Source organism: Anopheles maculipalpis, chromosome 3RL, assembly GCF_943734695.1.
Source record: "Anopheles maculipalpis chromosome 3RL, idAnoMacuDA_375_x, whole genome shotgun sequence".
In the NCBI taxonomy this organism is placed as follows: Eukaryota; Metazoa; Arthropoda; class Insecta; order Diptera; family Culicidae; genus Anopheles; species Anopheles maculipalpis.
Window position 1 is genome coordinate 7,542,145 of NC_064872.1, and position 20,793 is coordinate 7,562,937.

Here is a 20,793-nt window from a genome sequence, read left to right on the forward strand (position 1 = left end):
AAAAAACACCCCTCTTAACGGCAAGGGCCTAAACGTAGTGGCCGATCGTGTGATATGGTTCGGATGTTGTGGTGGACTGAAAAGAGAAAAGCTGCTGTCGGCCCCCTAGGGAGGCGGGGGGGGGGGGGGGGGGGATAGAGATGAAATTTGAAGCAAGCTGGCACAAGGGCAAAGGGTTGTTGAGCTGATTTTTCAAGTCAAGCTCTGAATGGTTTCTGCCTGTTGCTGGTTGACTTTTGTTGCGTGTAATGTACGATCTGCCAAAAATAGCGTGGTGGTACTACGCACGTTTCTTTGTGCCAGAAAGAGCAGGTGTCCGAAGGGAGAAGGGAGGTGTGGTGCTAGGGTGAATGGCTTAGTTTGTCTCGTGCAACGGCACGTATAGTCCAATGCCTAAAAATGCATCGTTACTTGCGTTAACGGTTTGATGAAGATATCAAAACCACATTTTCCTATCGGTGGGACTTTCCTCAGATCATGTACCATGAATTTCGATCTCGAATACTAGTGTTTAAGATTTCTTACGTCTATATTTTTAGTCAATGAAAGAAAACTTCTCAAGCCTGACCGTCCTTTATGAATAAGAAAAAAAGAAAACTTCTTCAATAATTTAATTACAAATCCATTCACCCATCCACTACTACCCTACTCCCTCGTCTCGTCTTTCATCCCAAAGGAAATAGCACTGCTGTGAATCACAACATATTTCGTAGGAAGCCTTACAAAGATCAACAACGGAACAGACCTTCCGTTGTGTACCTCTACACAGATAGTTTGAACACATGATGCGGTTAGTTTTGCGCGTTCAATTTAGAGCACGATCATGTGCGGACGAGCTTATATGGCAAGAGCAGCGTGGTTGGTATAGAGACACTCGAGAACCTCGATCAGAGAGCGTTTCTTTAGCACGATCTTTGCTTGGTTCAGAGCCGGCAAAATGTTTCCTGCTCGTTGGTACATACGTGCGTGTGTTTGTGGCAGGTTTCCATCGGTTCAGGTTGTCTAACAAAGGCGAAACATTATTGGAGGAGTATGTTGTGTATGTGTAAAGAGCCTTCCTGAAGCTGAGTTTGGTGCTCAGCAACTTCAACACGCAGGTTTCCGGCTCAACGGCAACAGTTCATCGGCACGATTCGACGTCATCGTGATGGGCGCGCAAGCACGCACGTACGAACGGTGACTCAAAGTGTTGCAAGAGACATATTTGTCAAGGATCTTCAGGGGTGTCTAACTCTGCTTTGAGAATTATTCATACAAAAGGCAATGATTTAAAACTTGTTCTTGTCTAATTGATGTGACCTTGGATGGTTATGCCCGGGCATTTAGTGGTGTTCTAGACTTACTGATCTTCCGGGTTTAGATACACAGTCCGATAAAAGAATCTGCAGCGAGATTTAAACCCTGGTCCTCTTGTCGTGTAAAACCCTACGCCATTGTTGACTTGTTCATCAAACCTCTACCAAAATTTGCAGAAGCCTACTATGACTTCCAAATTTCCATCATCATCTGATCTGTTTAGTCTTTTTCGCTACAAAAAAATCTTGATCTATGGCCAAAACTCATGACAGATTCTCGGTGGTAAATTTCGCCTGGTGTCTGTTCCTTCTTTTTCTTTGACTTTACAACCCTCGGCGGTCCTTGGGCAGCCATTCGAGGCTTTCTTGAGTGTATTTTCCATGTAGCTAGATAGTCAGTCTGTGTACGGCGAGAATGTCTGGAGGGGATTCAATATCCGGTCCTGTCGTGTAAAGACCGTCGCCTTTATTCCCTTTCAAGGACCCGGACGCGTGTCTTGATGCTTTTACGCTGGACTACCTATCCGGCTACTATAGTTTAATCAGGTGCGGCCCGGTGGTATAGGCGACAGCGGAGTCGCTCTTCAAACGGCAGGACCGCGGCTCAAATCCTGAATATCCAATTACGTAGTGAGGACTGACTATCCAAGAAGAAGAAGAAGAAGTATAATCACGTCTAGGAAGACAGCATCAACAGTCAAAGTCTTTTGAATGTTGTCCACGCAAAACTCGAATATTTATGTCATACTCACACAGTGTTAAATCAACTTTAAATGGAAGACCATTGCTTAATTCTATTAAAAAGTAAAATACAGGGAAAGCTCCTAATTTTGAATTCAGTGTTTGTTGGTGGCCCTCTTGCCATCGATAATTTATGATGCGTTTAATCCAATTTCCTCCCTCATACTGATCATCCCCCTTCGACAGCCCTGTGTGTGCCTTTTTGCTTGCTTATCGTGAGGTTCGATTTTTGATGCGGTTCATCGGCCGCATGGGTCGCATTTTTTCTTCCACTGTTGGCCAACGCGTTTAATACTGTCCCGTGAGTTTTTCTGTACCACAGCAGCTAATACACATACACTGACCCGGTGACTGTTTTGTGGCGGTGGTGGTGTTTGAATTCAACTGAAGACCCACCATATTTCGACCGCCATGGTCATTCATTAGCTACTAGTGTTTCGCTGCGGCAACAAATAAAGGGAAAAAATGGTACGACGGGACGAGCAAAAAAAAAAAAACGAGACCAATTATATTCGAAGCTGGAACTTGCTACCGCCATGCTTTTTCTTCGCCATGGGCTGCTGCCGAGTTTTGCAGAGCCATGGTGAAGTACACGCGGCGGTCATTTTCCGCCCGGTTAAGGGCTGCGCTACCCTTAAAGAGTTCTTGTACGCGACGAGGTTGGCATTGATTTTTAAGGTTTGTTTAAAAAAAAAGGAAATAAGGAAGGATTGCGTGATACACTCCCAGCCACCGATTCGTCAGGTACTAACGGAGAGCGTGAAACACACCTGAACCCGACGCGCTAGTCTATGGGGCGCCAGTTAGTGGTGATATTAATAGTTCGCCTTTGTGGACGATCTTTCACCTATGCATATTTAATATAGAGTCTTTTCTTTTTGCAACCCTTTTTTGTTCCAGCTTATTACCTTATCTGCACGTGTTGGAAATAAATAAACACATCAGCGTGTGTATTGCTGCTGTTGTTGTGTTGCATGCGGATGATGTCAAACGAATGACTAATGACGTACATTTGAAGACGGATTAAAAATATACGTTTCAAGTGTCTAATCGAAGCCTTATCATTTCGTGCGAGTGCCAGTGCCAGAGTGCCAGTGTTAGTGATTCTTAGCAAAACACTAACATGCGCCTGTTAGTGTGATCTATTCACGGGCTTCTGAAGGGTTCCCTCAGGTCCGAAATATCACATTTCAGCGAAGGTTTTCCCCTTTTTATTTTCTCGCCCAGTATATCCCCCAGTAGAAAATTTGTGGCACAAGAATGGTCCCACTGGACTGGAACAAAACCAATAACCGACCGACCGGGTGTGTATTGCCGCAATATTTGTGTCCTAGAGACTTGTTAGCTTCTGACTGTTTGGAGTTTAAGGCATGTATCGATCGTAATATGCATTAGTGCATTTGGTTGCAGGCGGTCTCCCCCAGTTGTCCCGTTCTCTGCGAGGTGTCGCTTAGGGAATCGCGTGACATTTGAATACAGATGCTGCAAAGGGGGTTAATGCTGACCGACTTAATGCAAGGCAAATTCGTAATAAAGAAAAAAAGCAAGAGGTTAAAGTCGCAGACAGTATAAAGGAGAATGCAAATTAAGAGACAAACGTTTTTTGATGGACCATTTTCTTAAATTGTATCAAAGTTTTATTTCATGAAAACAAAAGAGAAAATGGAGTGGAGAAAGAGGGAAGAGAAAAAAAAAATGTAGATCATTATAGCGTACAAAAACAGAGTAAAATCAAACAAAATGTGAGATAAGAAAATGGGCGAAAAATATACGAAACGATGGTGAAAATGGAAGCTTTTACTCGCTGTTTGCTTTAAGTCAGTAGAGAAATGTGTGTCTTTCTTCTGATGATCGACGAAAATATGATCATTAATACTTGATCGTACCCACCAGGATAGTGCATACACACCGCGATGCAACATTTTTTTTTGTGTGCAATTTGTGGACACATAGCCACACATAAAGGAGAAAATTAGCACGTCTGGCTCACCTCCCTTGCTGTGGCTATTGACCAAAGAAAGAAAGAGAAAAGTAAAAAGGAATCCACCTCCATTAATCGCCTGGTTCGAACGAATCACTCGGTGTGGCATTGAAAATTTGCAACCACACACACCGGCTATATATTTGGTTCATTGCCAATCAATCGTTGCGCATGTTTTGACAGCTTCCTTGGGGTCACCGCAGCAGCAGCAGCCGACTCCACACTTTCACGCCGCTCAACGGCTACGAAAACTCGGCCAGCGACAAAAGTGACAACCACGCGTGGTGAAAGATAAATAAACTCAAATCCAGTGTCCAACCTTCCCCCCGCAAAACGGCCGCGGTGCGGTGGAACGTGAAGGACGGTGGCACGTGTGTGCGGTTCACCCGATCTTTGGTCGGCGCGTTTGTATCGTCCCCACCAGGCGTCTCAAATTGCTCACCGTGAAGTGACGACGGTGGCAGGTTCATTGCCAAACTGCGTGTCAATTCACCTGAGGCTCTTTTTTTTCTGCCAACGCATCACACTGACACATGTGAGAGACAGTAAACGTACTTGCAAGCTGGGTGGACAAAGACCCCCTCCGTGAGGTTTCTGTGGCGCCTGCAAAAGTTGATGATGTTTCAAAGGATGAATCTGTCGTTTGTAGTTTTATCCTCCTGAATGTCATGGGCACGGTGATCGAAATTGGAATAACATTACCAAAAAATTTGTGTATTGGGAAGCATTTTCTAATACGTGAATATCGACATGAAGATCGAGCCAGGTCAGCATGATCGTTGGTGAGAAACTCTGCGGATTTTGTTCGAAATTCTGAACCATTTGGGTAATCCATTTGAAAAACGAAAGACCTTCAATGAAGATATAAAAGAACTTCTTTAGCAGTAAAGTTGGAGTAGTGGAAACTCCCTGCAAATCCCTTCAAACTTATACAAGATTAGCTAAGGGAACGGTTGACAGATTACAAGCATCTTATGTCTCGTAGCATGAGTACAGCACCCTTTACCTAAAATCTGTCTCCCACACCAATTTGGCGAAAGAGGTCCCTGCTGAGCTACTATTCTAGTGTGGGCGATCTTCCAGGAACACTTTAAATTTTTAATGAGGTAGATAGAGACTTGAGCTACACGAAACGTGAGCTACACTGATTCGCCCGGTGGTCCAATATGGCCACGAGTCTTGGAACATGCTCCGCCAAGAAGGTGCTCGTCAGCGACCCGCAATTCGGCTCGAGGCGTCGAGGAGCAGAGCGAGTTCGTTGGCTGGATCAGGGGAGACATGAATCATCATCATGACGATGATGATGATGAGACCATGATGATGATGGTTAGACTCAATATTAAAGGATCTCCATATTGGCGGATCAAGCCCCTCCGAAAGCCTAAGCGGAATGGAAGTTGCTTGCCCTATCACATTGAATTTGTTGACCGGGAGGATAGGTTCTTTGTGGATTTCGGAGCCTCTTACCTGTTCGGGACCCTCCGCATATCGTTAAAACCACCATCGGAACTCTTAGAGATTGGCCGACCCTCAGAGTGTCCTTAATTCTTTGGAAACTTGTTTTTTTATTTTTATTTCGTAATGACGGCCAGGCCGTATTCCTTCAAATCTAATCTTATATCTAGACTTACAACTCATTCAACTTTTATCCTATTTAGAGGGTAGACATTTCCTTCTCCCTCAATTTAAGTGCACCTTATCCCGGTTGAGCTCGGTTGAGGATGTTGTTGCTGCCAGGTGTGGTTCTGATGTTGTCCTTTCTATTTTTGCTAAGGGGTTAGTGCCTCTTTGGAAAATGCCGTGTCGTGGAGACTAACAACTGGCTCCTAAGAAAACCCTCTTTATTGGCTCGCGGCCCCACCATCGGCAGAACGCACGAGTCCGAAAAACACTACAACTTTGTGAAGCTACAGTAGCATCTAACTCACGCATTCCGCAAGTAAAGCCGTAAGTGTCATAACTTCACGTCCTCTAAACCTAATTCAATTGGTTCAGGGATCTAATGTTGTCGCTAGCAACCCTGACGCCTGCAAAACACATGGAGCCGATAGCCTGAATAACCTTAAAAGGTTACTGCAGAATCGAATCTAGACATTCTGCCAACGTCAAGGTCGCCAGTCACGACCCTAGATCTATTAAACCAATTTTTAACGATTCTGGGGCCAAAATAGCGACTGGTGATGGGATCAAAGGACTATCCTCATCTCTTATGTCCTTCTCCCAGAATCTCTGCAGTCCTTCTGTCCCAGGATATCACGCATCGGCACCGCCGGGGATCTTCCTGATGCCTGAACGGTTGCTAAGTGTACGGGTCTAGCCGCATCGAACTCCGCACATGACTAGAGGATGTAGTCAATGTCGTGGTATCCGTTGCTACCGCTACAAACCTTAAAGGCCGGGCTACATTGATCGTACTCGCAAGCGTAATTTTTATATTCACTAGCGCATCTGGCGGCGACCAGCGCAAGCTAGATGTGGGTATAATTTAAGTGCCAAAATTATTCATGCTTGGTGTCTCATCAATTTTCGACCAGGCTGTCTGTATGCCGTAACACGTGCTATTTTTATATTAAATGTATACAAATAGGCCGGTAAATTTTGCTTACAATTTTATAAAAAAAAAAGTTCTACCAAGCAATATGACAAAGCCGTTCCTCATGAATAAAAAAACTCGCTCTATACTAAAAACCGCTACAATACCAAAACGAACAACCAGTTTCACACACTCTGCAATGTAGTTTAAATGATGAAATAGATGGACAAACCCTACAACAAATTATTTAAGCACTTGTGAAACCTACAAACACTACATTTTTCAATAAAATGTTCAGCTCAATTGCGGCCCCGAGCCGAGCCGGCGATTCACAGACAACAGTTCACACACACACACACACAATTTTCGTTAAAAACAGTTGTACTTACTATTTTTTCATTGCGTCCACTGCTTCCTGCTTGTTCCATGGCTAGAAATACAATATGTATGTTAAATTACCACATATTTTCAAAAAAACATACACGACAAAATATCGAACATACTCACCGAGCTGTTTGTTTACTGGTTTGTGATCAAAATTATAGGCTCCTCGACCCAAAACGCTTTTTGACAGATAAATTATACCAGCCTCTAGCTTCGACCCGCCGCCGCTAGATGGCGTATGCGTTCACAAAAATTACACTCAGGAGTACGATCAATGTAGCCCGGCCTTAAGGCCGGGCTACATTGATCGTACTCGCAAGCGTAATTTTTATATTCACTAGCGCATCTGGCGGCGACCAGCGCAAGCTAGATGTGGGTATAATTTAAGTGCCAAAATTATTCATGCTTGGTGTCTCATCAATTTTCGACCAGGCTGTCTGTATGCCGTAACACGTGCTATTTTTATATTAAATGTATACAAATAGGCCGGTAAATTTTGCTTACAATTTTATAAAAAAAAAAGTTCTACCAAGCAATATGACAAAGCCGTTCCTCATGAATAAAAAAACTCGCTCTATACTAAAAACCGCTACAATACCAAAACGAACAACCAGTTTCACACACTCTGCAATGTAGTTTAAATGATGAAATAGATGGACAAACCCTACAACAAATTATTTAAGCACTTGTGAAACCTACAAACACTACATTTTTCAATAAAATGTTCAGCTCAATTGCGGCCCCGAGCCGAGCCGGCGATTCACAGACAACAGTTCACACACACACACACACAATTTTCGTTAAAAACAGTTGTACTTACTATTTTTTCATTGCGTCCACTGCTTCCTGCTTGTTCCATGGCTAGAAATACAATATGTATGTTAAATTACCACATATTTTCAAAAAAACATACACGACAAAATATCGAACATACTCACCGAGCCTTAAGGCCGGGCTACATTGATCGTACTCGCAAGCGTAATTTTTATATTCACTAGCGCATCTGGCGGCGACCAGCGCAAGCTAGATGTGGGTATAATTTAAGTGCCAAAATTATTCATGCTTGGTGTCTCATCAATTTTCGACCAGGCTGTCTGTATGCCGTAACACGTGCTATTTTTATATTAAATGTATACAAATAGGCCGGTAAATTTTGCTTACAATTTTATAAAAAAAAAAGTTCTACCAAGCAATATGACAAAGCCGTTCCTCATGAATAAAAAAACTCGCTCTATACTAAAAACCGCTACAATACCAAAACGAACAACCAGTTTCACACACTCTGCAATGTAGTTTAAATGATGAAATAGATGGACAAACCCTACAACAAATTATTTAAGCACTTGTGAAACCTACAAACACTACATTTTTCAATAAAATGTTCAGCTCAATTGCGGCCCCGAGCCGAGCCGGCGATTCACAGACAACAGTTCACACACACACACACACAATTTTCGTTAAAAACAGTTGTACTTACTATTTTTTCATTGCGTCCACTGCTTCCTGCTTGTTCCATGGCTAGAAATACAATATGTATGTTAAATTACCACATATTTTCAAAAAAACATACACGACAAAATATCGAACATACTCACCGAGCTGTTTGTTTACTGGTTTGTGATCAAAATTATAGGCTCCTCGACCCAAAACGCTTTTTGACAGATAAATTATACCAGCCTCTAGCTTCGACCCGCCGCCGCTAGATGGCGTATGCGTTCACAAAAATTACACTCAGGAGTACGATCAATGTAGCCCGGCCTTTAAAGGCCGGGCTACATGAGTATGTTCGATATTTTGTCGTGTATGTTTTTTTGAAAATATGTGGTAATTTAACATACATATTGTATTTCTAGCCATGGAACAAGCAGGAAGCAGTGGACGCAATGAAAAAATAGTAAGTACAACTGTTTTTAACGAAAATTGTGTGTGTGTGTGTGTGAACTGTTGTCTGTGAATCGCCGGCTCGGCTCGGGGCCGCAATTGAGCTGAACATTTTATTGAAAAATGTAGTGTTTGTAGGTTTCACAAGTGCTTAAATAATTTGTTGTAGGGTTTGTCCATCTATTTCATCATTTAAACTACATTGCAGAGTGTGTGAAACTGGTTGTTCGTTTTGGTATTGTAGCGGTTTTTAGTATAGAGCGAGTTTTTTTATTCATGAGGAACGGCTTTGTCATATTGCTTGGTAGAACTTTTTTTTTTATAAAATTGTAAGCAAAATTTACCGGCCTATTTGTATACATTTAATATAAAAATAGCACGTGTTACGGCATACAGACAGCCTGGTCGAAAATTGATGAGACACCAAGCATGAATAATTTTGGCACTTAAATTATACCCACATCTAGCTTGCGCTGGTCGCCGCCAGATGCGCTAGTGAATATAAAAATTACGCTTGCGAGTACGATCAATGTAGCCCGGCCTTTAGAGTCGGCGATACCTATACGTTGAAGATGTGCATTCATCGCATAATGGTGCGACAAAAGTCTCGAAATCATGCGAATAAACGCACGGGATTTACCGGGAGCTCGTGAAATCATCACAATGAAACAGCTCTTAATTATGTTGTTAATTTCTTATCATGAAGAAAAACTCCAATTGTGTGCATTTTTTCCCCTCCAAACTCCGATTGACTTCAATTTTCTTTATATCCGTTTGTTTATTTGGGAACAGTAGTTCCTTCCACACCCGAAACGGCATGTGAAGCATCTTCGTTTGCCAATCATAAAAATAAGAAATCCCCACAATAGTAGAACACCAAACGGGATGATGAGCGGTCGCAACAGCACGCATCTGGTACCTAACAGCCCTACTAAAACAAACCAAGAAACAGAGCGAACCACAGCTGGCAGAAGAAAGGGAGCAAAACGAATGCGAGAAATGATATGTGTGGTGTGCCCACATGATCAGCACTGATTCCACCTCCTTCTGGCTGCCCTAGCTCATCAAAACAGGTGTGTGTGGTGGCTGGATGTGGCGAACTCTTTGGAAGGGAGAACGATCTTGGAGTCTGTCTAAGTCAAGAGACGCAGTTACTGTCCTTTATTCATTTTGGTGACATTGACAGTTGATCTGCAATGATTCCGCAAGAGCTCAAATTTGGAGACAAATATCACTAAGGACTCACTATAAAGGCCGGGCTACATTGATCGTACTCGCAAGCGTAATTTTTATATTCACTAGCGCATCTGGCGGCGACCAGCGCAAGCTAGATGTGGGTATAATTTAAGTGCCAAAATTATTCATGCTTGGTGTCTCATCAATTTTCGACCAGGCTGTCTGTATGCCGTAACACGTGCTATTTTTATATTAAATGTATACAAATAGGCCGGTAAATTTTGCTTACAATTTTATAAAAAAAAAAGTTCTACCAAGCAATATGACAAAGCCGTTCCTCATGAATAAAAAAACTCGCTCTATACTAAAAACCGCTACAATACCAAAACGAACAACCAGTTTCACACACTCTGCAATGTAGTTTAAATGATGAAATAGATGGACAAACCCTACAACAAATTATTTAAGCACTTGTGAAACCTACAAACACTACATTTTTCAATAAAATGTTCAGCTCAATTGCGGCCCCGAGCCGAGCCGGCGATTCACAGACAACAGTTCACACACACACACACACAATTTTCGTTAAAAACAGTTGTACTTACTATTTTTTCATTGCGTCCACTGCTTCCTGCTTGTTCCATGGCTAGAAATACAATATGTATGTTAAATTACCACATATTTTCAAAAAAACATACACGACAAAATATCGAACATACTCACCGAGCTGTTTGTTTACTGGTTTGTGATCAAAATTATAGGCTCCTCGACCCAAAACGCTTTTTGACAGATAAATTATACCAGCCTCTAGCTTCGACCCGCCGCCGCTAGATGGCGTATGCGTTCACAAAAATTACACTCAGGAGTACGATCAATGTAGCCCGGCCTTAATGTCTTATTTAGTATTGCTAGTAGACTGGGAGTTTAGAGAGAGAGGATTAATTGCATTTTGAAAAAAGAAAAACAGAAATCGTTTTAAAAAGCCAGATTAAGCTTTCTAATTGATCGCTTTAGTGTGGCTTCTTACCAGAGCAAACGATTCGCGTAGATGCAACTCACAGCGTACACAGTTGCACACGCGCGCGCACTCAGTCTCTTCTTGATTCGCCTCCATAACACTCGGTACCCTGTCCACTCTCGCTCCCTCCTCGGCTCCTCCCCGCTCAAGATGTACCGGGACGGAACCCCGTTAGACGGCAATGATGTGTGTTTTATGTTGCGCCAGTAGGTGATCCATCGATAGGTATTCGAAGGTTTTATTTTCTTCCGCTTTTTCCTATTTCGTGCGCAGGGCCAGAGAGCCAGCTGGGGCAGTTCTTGAAGCAGAGAAGCAGCAGTTGAAGCAAGAAAGAAATGTGGGATGATGCTCCAGTGAATGTCGGTAAAGAGTCGCCGTCGACTTACGGATCTTTTTTTTTGCTTCTTTTCGTTGTTGGAGCTGCTTTTCGCGTCCTCCTCAGGTTTTTTTTTGTGTGCCATGTAACGCCTTTTATTATTGCTCCCGTTTTTATATGATCCCGGCCGGGCTCTTCGCTTTACGTAGCCGGTCTTTGGCGGTCCACCTGAACAGCAGGCGGCAGCAGAAGAAGCGGGTTTCATAAGCGATTTTTCGACGCTCTTTAAGAGCGTAAAATAATGCAGTCCATCGAAAGTATGCACATTCCGTTTGTTTGTTGTTTGGTGCGTTTTTACCGTTTAATGCACAGGGAGGGAGGGCTTTATTTTCATGTTTGTTTTATGGGTTTGGTTTTATGGGTTTGGTATGGGAGAGTTTCGAAATGTTTCTTTCCAACACTACAAGTCAACTGTGCATTTGAAGTCCTACCGAAATCTAGCTTTTCGCGGTGTTTAACATGTTAGTGACACATGTTCTGTTCGTATTGATTTGCTTGTTGGACAGAGTCATCAAAGGAGCGTAATTTATGTTTGCTCTAGGTTTGGGAGGGGGTTGGTGCCCATTCCTGGATCGATTTACATCCCAGCAGAATATGTTTAGATGCTAATGCCGTGGGGTTCATTTTGAATCGTTGCCAAAAACGGATTAGCATCGGAGCTGCTGGCTGGTACCAGGGCTTGATTAAATCTGCATTTTATTTTATGCATTTTGGCGACTTGCTAATCTAATCATTGTACATTTATTTTAAAATAATTTAACAAAAACATTATCGTAAAACAACTCAAAATATATAGTTGTAGAATTACAAATTTTTGTTAAATTTTTTCGACCGCGTTTTTATATCTTTTAAATAATATTTTGTGACAATACGGCACTGGACCGTCATATTCAATTGTAAATAAATAAAAATAATATTTTGTGGGGCTCGGTGGTGTAGACCGACAGCGGCTCTGGGCTTCAAACAGCAAGACCGGGGTTCAAATCCCATCCAGACCGTCCCACCGTAGTGAGTACTGATTATCCTCACAGCGTGGTATTAACAATAAGTCAGCAATATGCCCAGGAGGCCGTTCCTCAAAGAATAAAAAAGTAAAATATTTTATTTTTGTTCAATTAAATAAAGAATAATATAGTCATCAAGCATCAATTTTATATCCATAATTATGCTGAAATGAACATCCAAACAAAAAGCAGTAATCCACCAATAACCGTGACCTGCTTGCGTGCGTTTATATCTATATGTCTCACCCTCTCTCCGGAAGATCGATTCTTCGGCCCATGTTATGAACGTCCTAAACAAAAAAAAAAAAAAACAACAAATTTCCCTTCGTGGCCCCAACCCTTAAAAAATGGTTGGCGAACGCAATGGGGTGGCACAATTAAACCGAACGGAAAACAACCGTTCGACAACTTCTCATGTAGAACGAAGCAATTTTTATTGTTTGTTTGGAGACTGGCGACTTTATTTGTGGTGTTTGCGGTGCGGGCTGGATTTTTTGAGGTTGTGCGTTCTTTCGTACGTCCCCTTATTTGTGTTTTAGCTTTGTTTTCGTTTATTTATAGAAGTGTTGAATTTCTGAAACTACATTCGCCTCTTTACTTTACATAAGAAGCTTTTTTTTACTGTTACAAAACTATTGCAGATGTGCCTTATCTATTTTTTAAAAGTTATTGTGATTGTGTCTAGTAAAAAGTTAAAACTAATGTTTAAATTTCTTCATATAAATTGCTGATGCGTAAAATTCTAATAAGGCGGTTCTGATGAAGTTTATCGGGTAAGATAGGATTGTCGTGTAATCGGTGTCTAGTTTGCAGGTGGCCTGGTTTAACATTTTATCCATGGCGGACAGTGATGTCAACACCATAGAAGGTACTTTCGGGTTACCGGAAGATTCGATCCCTAGGAAGATTCGAATCGGATAAGATTCTAAATGAAGGACTCGAACCGATTCGGACTCTATTCGATCCAGGATTCGATCCTATTCGGCTTAGCTTCGTTTTTTATTCCAGCGGGACTCGTTCTGAAAAGGATTCTCTCTTCCAAGGATCTTCCATGACTTTGATTCTAACTTCTCACTATGGTGATCAGCCACTTTTCACTTCCATTTTGTTATTTGTGTTGAATTAGGAAACGATTGGATTCGATTCGATTCGAATGGAATTCCTTCCGATTGAGATTCTATAGGGATTTGATTGGGATTTTTAAGCGATTTGATGAGGACTAATCTGTGTAATTTGCTTCGAAGGTTCGTATTTGCATCCCCCGAAGGTGATGGCTGGATTAGATATCTTCCCATGAAGCGGTGTTGTGCTTGATGGGACGGAGTTTTTTTTTTAACAGAAGGCTAGGATGTACCAGATGGTGTTCCATCCAGCGTTGGGAGATTGTGGTAAAGCGGATGGCATCTCGGCAGGAAAGGGTATTTTGTACTTCTGCTGTGCGAAGCCGAGCTCTGTTGGCCCGACGGTTAGCTTTCTTGGTTCCAGTTATGATTTAACTGTTGTGTTATATTCCTACAATCATGTCTAAAGCAAAGAAAAGTTTAATAATGATTGAGTGTGAAAGACAAGAATAAATTTTTATTGCATTTAAATTGTAATTTTTATATTAAAATAGTATATTAATGATTTCTTTTTTTATTTTAGGTAAAACGAAGATTTCTCACGACGATTGGAAACGAGCGAACGAATCAGCTGTGAATGACACCACCTTTAACAAAACAAACAACTATGACCGTTGCTAGTGTTGGCACCAGTTATCGTACGTGCATTTTTCCCGGCGCCATTCATTTCGTCACTTTGTCATCCACCGGTACGGTGCTTCCGGTAGCTGGTAGTGGTGGTGGTGGTAGTGGTGGTGTTGGTGGTCCAGCCGGTCAACGTTCGGCATCCTCCGAGGAGCATGTTGGTAGCGAGCAGTCGTCTGTTCGCGCACTGTGATGTCGTAGATATGGACTGTAACGCTGGCAGTAACAGTAACGGCAGTGGCAGCAACAGTAACGGTGCTAACGGTGTCGGCAGCAACCTCTTCACCCGCCAGCACTCACTGACGGGCGGTAACAACGGGTACTCCTTGCTGTTGGCAAGCGGTTCATCCATCGTGCCACCGGCCACCAACGCTACCTCCCTCCGGTGCGACAAGGTGAACGGAAATACGTCGATTCTGGCCAGCAATAGTGTTGTTGGTGGAGGAGGAAGTAGTAACAATATTAGCAACATTGGTGGTCCATCGTCGGGTGGGTTGGTGACGTTTCAACCGACGTTGATTGGAGCACCGTCGGCAGCGCTTAAGACGTCCTCACTAACGTCATCCGCCATTTTGTTCGGTGGAAGTAGTGGGAATTTGAGTAGTATCGCGGGAAAATCGACCGCCGGTACGCATAAGTGGATCGGATCACTGTGTGATGGTGCTACCTCGATCGGGTACAGTAGCGGTAGCAGTGGTAAACTGAATCAACAGTTACACTTCCAGCAACATCCGCAACAGCAGCAGCAACAACAACAGCAGCAATTGCATTTGTTACAGCAGCAACAGCAGCAGCATCAGAACAAACATCATCATCCTCATCTGTCGCAGCAGCATCATCATCATCATAGCTTACCGGTGACTAGTAGTGGGAATACTGTTGGTTCCAACATGCTCGACAGTCTCACGTTTCGGTTGTGCGATGTGGACGGTGCGGTGAGTAGCACTATGTCCAACCCGAACGGTGCCGTTGGTGGTAATGGAGCAAACAATGGCGCTTCCACTAATGGAAGTACGGGCGGCGGAAGCATCTTGATGGTGGTACCATCCCAAACCGGGAGCGGGAAACAGTCACATTCCTCGGGTATTAATGCCGGCGGTGGGGAAAGACTTTCCTACGCCGCCCACGATCATCAACATCAGCAAAAGATGGTGGCCCAACATCACCATCAGCAGCAGCAGCAACACAGCAGCAATACTAGTAGTAGCAGTAGTAATAATAGTGCAGCAATTGCGGCTGGCACTGACGTACCGATTAACTATAGCAAAATGACGCGCATCAGCAAAATGGGACTTAGTGCGGATGCGGCACATCAGCAGCATCATCATCATCACCATCATCATGATAGTTCGGCGTCCGTTTCGATCCTCCCGACATCTTCGTCCGCTGCGGTGGCACAACAGCAACAGCAAGTGCTCCACAAGCAGCAGCAACAGCAGCATCAGCTACATCATCTTCGTAGTACGGTCGGTGGAAGTAGTGGAAATGTCGCGAAAGGGAACGATTCTTCAGCGGCCGTTAGTTACTGTAAGGTAACGCGAATCGGTAACATAACGCTACTCGATCCGGAAGATCAAAACATGCTACAGACGCATATGCTGGGGAACAGTAGTAATAGCAGTACTACGGGCGGTAGTAGCAGTGGCAGCAGCAGCAACAACACGATCAAAAAGGATGAGGTGAGCCTAACGAAGGTGGCAAAGTTGGGACATTCGGTTGATCAGAAGGTGTGTGATTTGCAGCAACATTTTATACAGCATCATCAGCATCAGCTACAGCAAATGCAACATCAGCAGCAACAGCAGCAGCAACAACAAGTATCTCAAAAGCAACAGCAAGGAAAGGACCAACAGCAGGGTAGTAGTAATGGTGGCGAAGAGGTACGAATAACGGAAAGTTTGGCACCGTTCGAGGTGTTGCGGCTGTACATGGACAAGCTGACGCAGTACGAACATCACGAAATCTACAACTATCCGCGCATTTACTTTATCGGTGCAAATGCAAAGAAACGGCGTGGTGCTGGCAATTCCGATTACGACAACGAGCAAGGTTCGTACATTCATATCGCACACGATCACATAGCGTACCGGTACGAGGTGCTAAAGATTATCGGCAAGGGTAGCTTCGGGCAGGTGGTAAAGGCGTACGATCATCGCAACTTTCAGCACGTGGCGCTGAAGATGATACGCAACGAGCAGCGATTCCACCGGCAAGCGCAGGAAGAGATCCGCATACTGAAGCATCTCCGGGCGCAGGATCGCTACAATTCGATGAACATCATCCATATGTACGATAGTTTTGTGTTCCGTAATCATATGTGCATCACGTTCGAGCTGCTGTACATCAATCTGTACGAGTTGATAAAGAAAAATAAATTCAAAGGCTTCAGTATGCAGCTGGTGCGGAAGTTTACGCATTCGCTGCTCAAGTGCCTGGACGCGCTGTACAAGAACAAGATCATCCATTGTGATATGAAGCCGGAAAACATACTGCTCAAGCAGCAGGGCCGTTCCGGCATCAAGGTAATCGATTTTGGTTCTTCCTGCTTCGAGAACGAGCGTGTCTACACGTACATACAGTCGCGGTTTTACCGTGCGCCGGAAGTGATTCTAGGTGCTAAGTACGATATGGCGATCGATATGTGGTCTCTCGGATGTATTGTGGCGGAGCTGTACACCGGATCGGCACTGCTACCCGGTGAAGACGAGTACGATCAGATGGCTTGCATAATCGAACTGCTTGGGATGCCTCCGCTAAAGTTACTGCACAATGCTCGGTGGCCATCGAGATACTTTGCGTACGATGGGGATGATCAGTTCCCGCACTATTGCTCGCTGAGCTTCCGCGAGGATGGGCGGGAAGAAATACAGGGCAGTTACAGTAAGCGGGGACGATATCGCGGTGCACCCGGCACTCGGGATCTAGCCAAGGTGCTAAACTATTGTGACGAATTGTTTTTGGACTTTGTAAAGCACTGTCTACGGTGGGATCCTAAGCGACGCATGACACCCCAGGAAGCTCTCAATCATAACTGGTTCCACCGGATGTTGCCACAGTCGCCGCAGGTCGTGAAGGTTAGTGATGGAGGAGGTTCCGAGTCGGCTGCTTCCACCACGGTTAGCAGCGGAGGGACGACGGCCGGTGGGAGTTCGTCCCATTCGACGGCCACTTCGATCAGCAAACAGCTAAGCTCGTCTATGGTTAGCGGTGGTGGTGGAGTTGGGCTCGGTGGAGGCATGGAAAGCAATCCGGGTGGAAGTCTAGCGGCTGCTGGTGCCGCCGGCATTGGAAGCATTTCGATGGGATCCTAGCAGAAGAAAGGTGGTGTGTCGGTGTCGTTGAAGAAGGTTTCATCAGCGCTATCCTTACCGGCCGGCAGTGGTTTTACCGGTATCAGTAAAACATCTCCAACGACCGTGTCTTCGCTGCTTTCGTCCGGGATTTCTAGTTCAATGATAACACTCGCCGGTTCGCTGCAGCAGCCTACATGTCAGCGCCAGGCCACATCTCTGCAAGCACTGCTCGAAGGCAGAATATTGGCCACTAGCCGTACGGTAGCTTCTTTAGGGTTAGATTCTGCCACGGTAATTCATGGCAGCAAAAGTGGTTCCAAGGGTGACGAATCGTACGGTGAAAGAAGGAGACATCATCCAACGTCCATTGCCGATCATCAACCATCGACGGCACAGCTTGCAGCGCTGGCACTAGGTACGGCGGACAGTAGCAGTAGTAGCAATAATCAACAACCTTCCTCATCGCACCATCACGGCAGCGGTCCCACTAGTGGGGATTTCAGTGGCAACACCAACGAGATCAGCAATACCATCGCGGCAGTTCCATCATCGTCGTCTTTCATAGAGTACATAGGATAAACCGAAATCGCCGCCCAGGTAAGGTGACATGGGGACATGGATCGATTGATCAAAACAAGCATAGAGGAGGTAAAGACATCCACAAAAACGTGGCAAGAGATGCATAAATAGGTTAAATTTGGTGTGGCACGAGCATAAAGAGTCTGATATATTTTGCAAAGTGTGTATAGAAGCGTTTAGGGGCAAATTTCTAGCTAAAATTCACTCACACGACTCGATATAACCAAGTTCTTTTTAGTGTATAGATATATAAATCCAAAATGTGCAAAAAAGACTCTTACCGTAGCAGAGAAGGGTACGTGTTACTTTTAGTAGCTAAAAAGCAACACTGGTTGACTATTATTTGCGAGAGGGATGTAGAAGTTTATTTTTTAGGAAAGATTTTTTTTGTGTTCAAATATAGCAAGAAAAAGGACTTGGATCAATGATTTCCTTTTTTTGTCTCGATAAGCAGTAAGTAGTTCGTTTATTTGTGATTTTAGTAGTTCTTAGCATCAGCTGTGATGTGACGAATATGAGACGTTTGCTGTTTTCGACACTAGAACGACCGGAATGGAAAAAGTTATCCAGGAAAAAAAATTTTGCTCATACTTTACGGTATTTTCAGAATACAGCTGTGATTTTTGTAATAATAATTTAGTGTATGACTTTCAGTAAAAAAAATGGCCTTTTGATAACAACCCTCCAAAAACCTCCTCTTTCGGGTTTGAAACAATTTTATTTCGACCAGTACACAGCTCCTTACTGGTATTAGGATTTACCTTCTAGCGTTTTTAACATTTCACGTGTGCAATCGGTGAAACTTCGTGTTCTTAAGCGGTTCCGTGTCAGTTAAGTACTTCTTTCGGTCACGAATCTCGTTGCCGATTCCATTCTAGCCCTTGGCTGTCCGTTTTCTTGGCCCATCTTCTTCTTCTCCTTCTGCTTGGCTTAACGACCTCTAAGGTCAATTCGGCCATCGAAAATGGCTTTCTAAGAGTACCGATACCACGTAGTTTGTTAGTCAGTCCTCACTATGGGGGGACGGTCTGAATGGGATTTCAACCCCGGTCATGCCGTTTGAAGACCGGTGCAGCTGGCGCCTACAATGCCTTGGGCCGGCGATGTAGGCCATCTTGGGCCATCTATGAGAGCTTATTTGAGAGCCTGTTTTAACTGCTTGGAATATTATAAGATTACATTTGATGTTATTGATCAGTAGAAAAAAGATGATAAAAGTGAGATAAAATGGCCTATTATTTATGAAATTTGGTATACTAGCTATATCTAGTCTCATGTACGGCTCACTTGCCTAAACATCCGCTACGCTAATCACATTTTTTAACAATCTACACGATGTACTATTGTGACAAAAAAATCATGAATTATTTTGGAAACACTGTGAATGATGAGGAAAAAATAACACAAATAATGCACCAAATCAGATTGAGATCCAAAACAAATGCATTAAACACATGTTTTAGCTTAGTCTGTCTCAGTGACTTGAAGTGAATTCATTTTACTCACAGCTGCATAGTCAATCCTTCTCACGGAAGGACACTCTGAATGTGATTCGATGCACAGTTCCCCAAATAGACCGCTAGAGTATATTAAAAATTGCATGATAGGCATCTTCTAAGTATTTTTCCAACATATGCTACGCATCAGGCATTTAAACTTTCAAAGTCGTTCTAGTGTAAAAATAGCAAAATAGTCTTTGAACTGGCTTAGTGTACTCTACACACTCACTTAAACTGCCCATTTAATTTCCAATGAAGCTGTTTTTTTTTGCTTTCAAAAATGAATGACGTCGCATGCGATATATATGAAACATTGCGTATTGTACTTTATCATATCATCACGCTCGACTGTAAAAGTTTTCTTGTAGCAATCTGTCCAGGAAAACCCCGTTGGTATGATAAAAACTAGGTTGAATCATTAGCAAAGCTTAGAAATAGACTCGAGAGACTGTTTAACACGAAAAACCCTATTGTAGTTGTAATGTTCGTGCATCGGAAGAAACTGTTGTGCAGGCATGCATATGCATACTCAAGATATCGATAGTGAATGTTGCGTTGTGCTTTTGGGTGGAGCGCAAACCGCATTGGCGATACCAATACCAAAAAAGAGTAAAGTGTGTTGTGACGATTTTTAAACCACACTGGACGGATAAATACTAGATTGAAAGGAGTGATCGGGAAGCATTACCCGGGAGTTGTTTTCGAGGAGAGGATTTAGATGAAACTGCTGCACTTGGTTAGCAAAATTAGACTGAAGAGAAGAGAAACAAAATGAAGAAAACGGTAGGGAATTATTAACCCCCAATCCCGAGCCCCTATTAAGACGACGAAAGCACTAAAAGAATGCTTATCACTTAGCTAGAGCAAAACGTGTGTAGGCAAGTTTGTGTAGTCTAATTTTAGTCTAATTCATTCCTATCGCACGATTCGCTCACATCTCCACCCCAGGGTGTGGAGGATGTGAGTTGTTTCATACGCGTTACAGAAAAAATACAAATGTACATGGAAAATATTCACACCTGGTGTATCTTCGTATGTTCAGGTAGCTAATGTCCATTTCTTACTTAGTGTGTATGGTGTCCTGACCGAATCAGAATGCTCAAATATTATCACAAATCAATCACTATCACACACGATAGTACGTAATACGTTCGACAGAGGATGTCAGACGAGATAAAAAGAAAAAAAAAACCCATACAAGCGAAACTAACTGCCAATTAACGTTTAGGATACATTGCACATCGTGAAGCACACCTCCCTTAGCATGGAAAAGAAATTCTGACGATGA

The 20,793-nt window shown here is 43.3% G+C and overlaps 2 protein-coding genes across 2 annotated transcripts in view; one reads left to right on the forward strand and one right to left on the reverse strand.

Moving 5' to 3' along the window:
- LOC126563978 (dual specificity tyrosine-phosphorylation-regulated kinase mbk-2-like) overlaps nucleotides 1-17,450 on the forward strand; it is a 114,049-nt gene extending 96,599 nt beyond the window's left edge. The window contains exon 2 of the mRNA XM_050220860.1: nucleotides 14,260-17,450. Coding sequence (XP_050076817.1) covers nucleotides 14,290-17,445 — 3,156 coding nt within the window. The 5' untranslated portion in view covers nucleotides 14,260-14,289 and the 3' untranslated portion in view covers nucleotides 17,446-17,450. The remainder of the gene's footprint in view (nucleotides 1-14,259) is intronic.
- Nucleotides 1-20,793, reverse strand: part of LOC126565385 (dual specificity protein phosphatase 3) — a 471,876-nt gene that overhangs the window by 395,267 nt on the left and 55,816 nt on the right. The gene's annotated exons all lie outside the window — the stretch shown is intronic.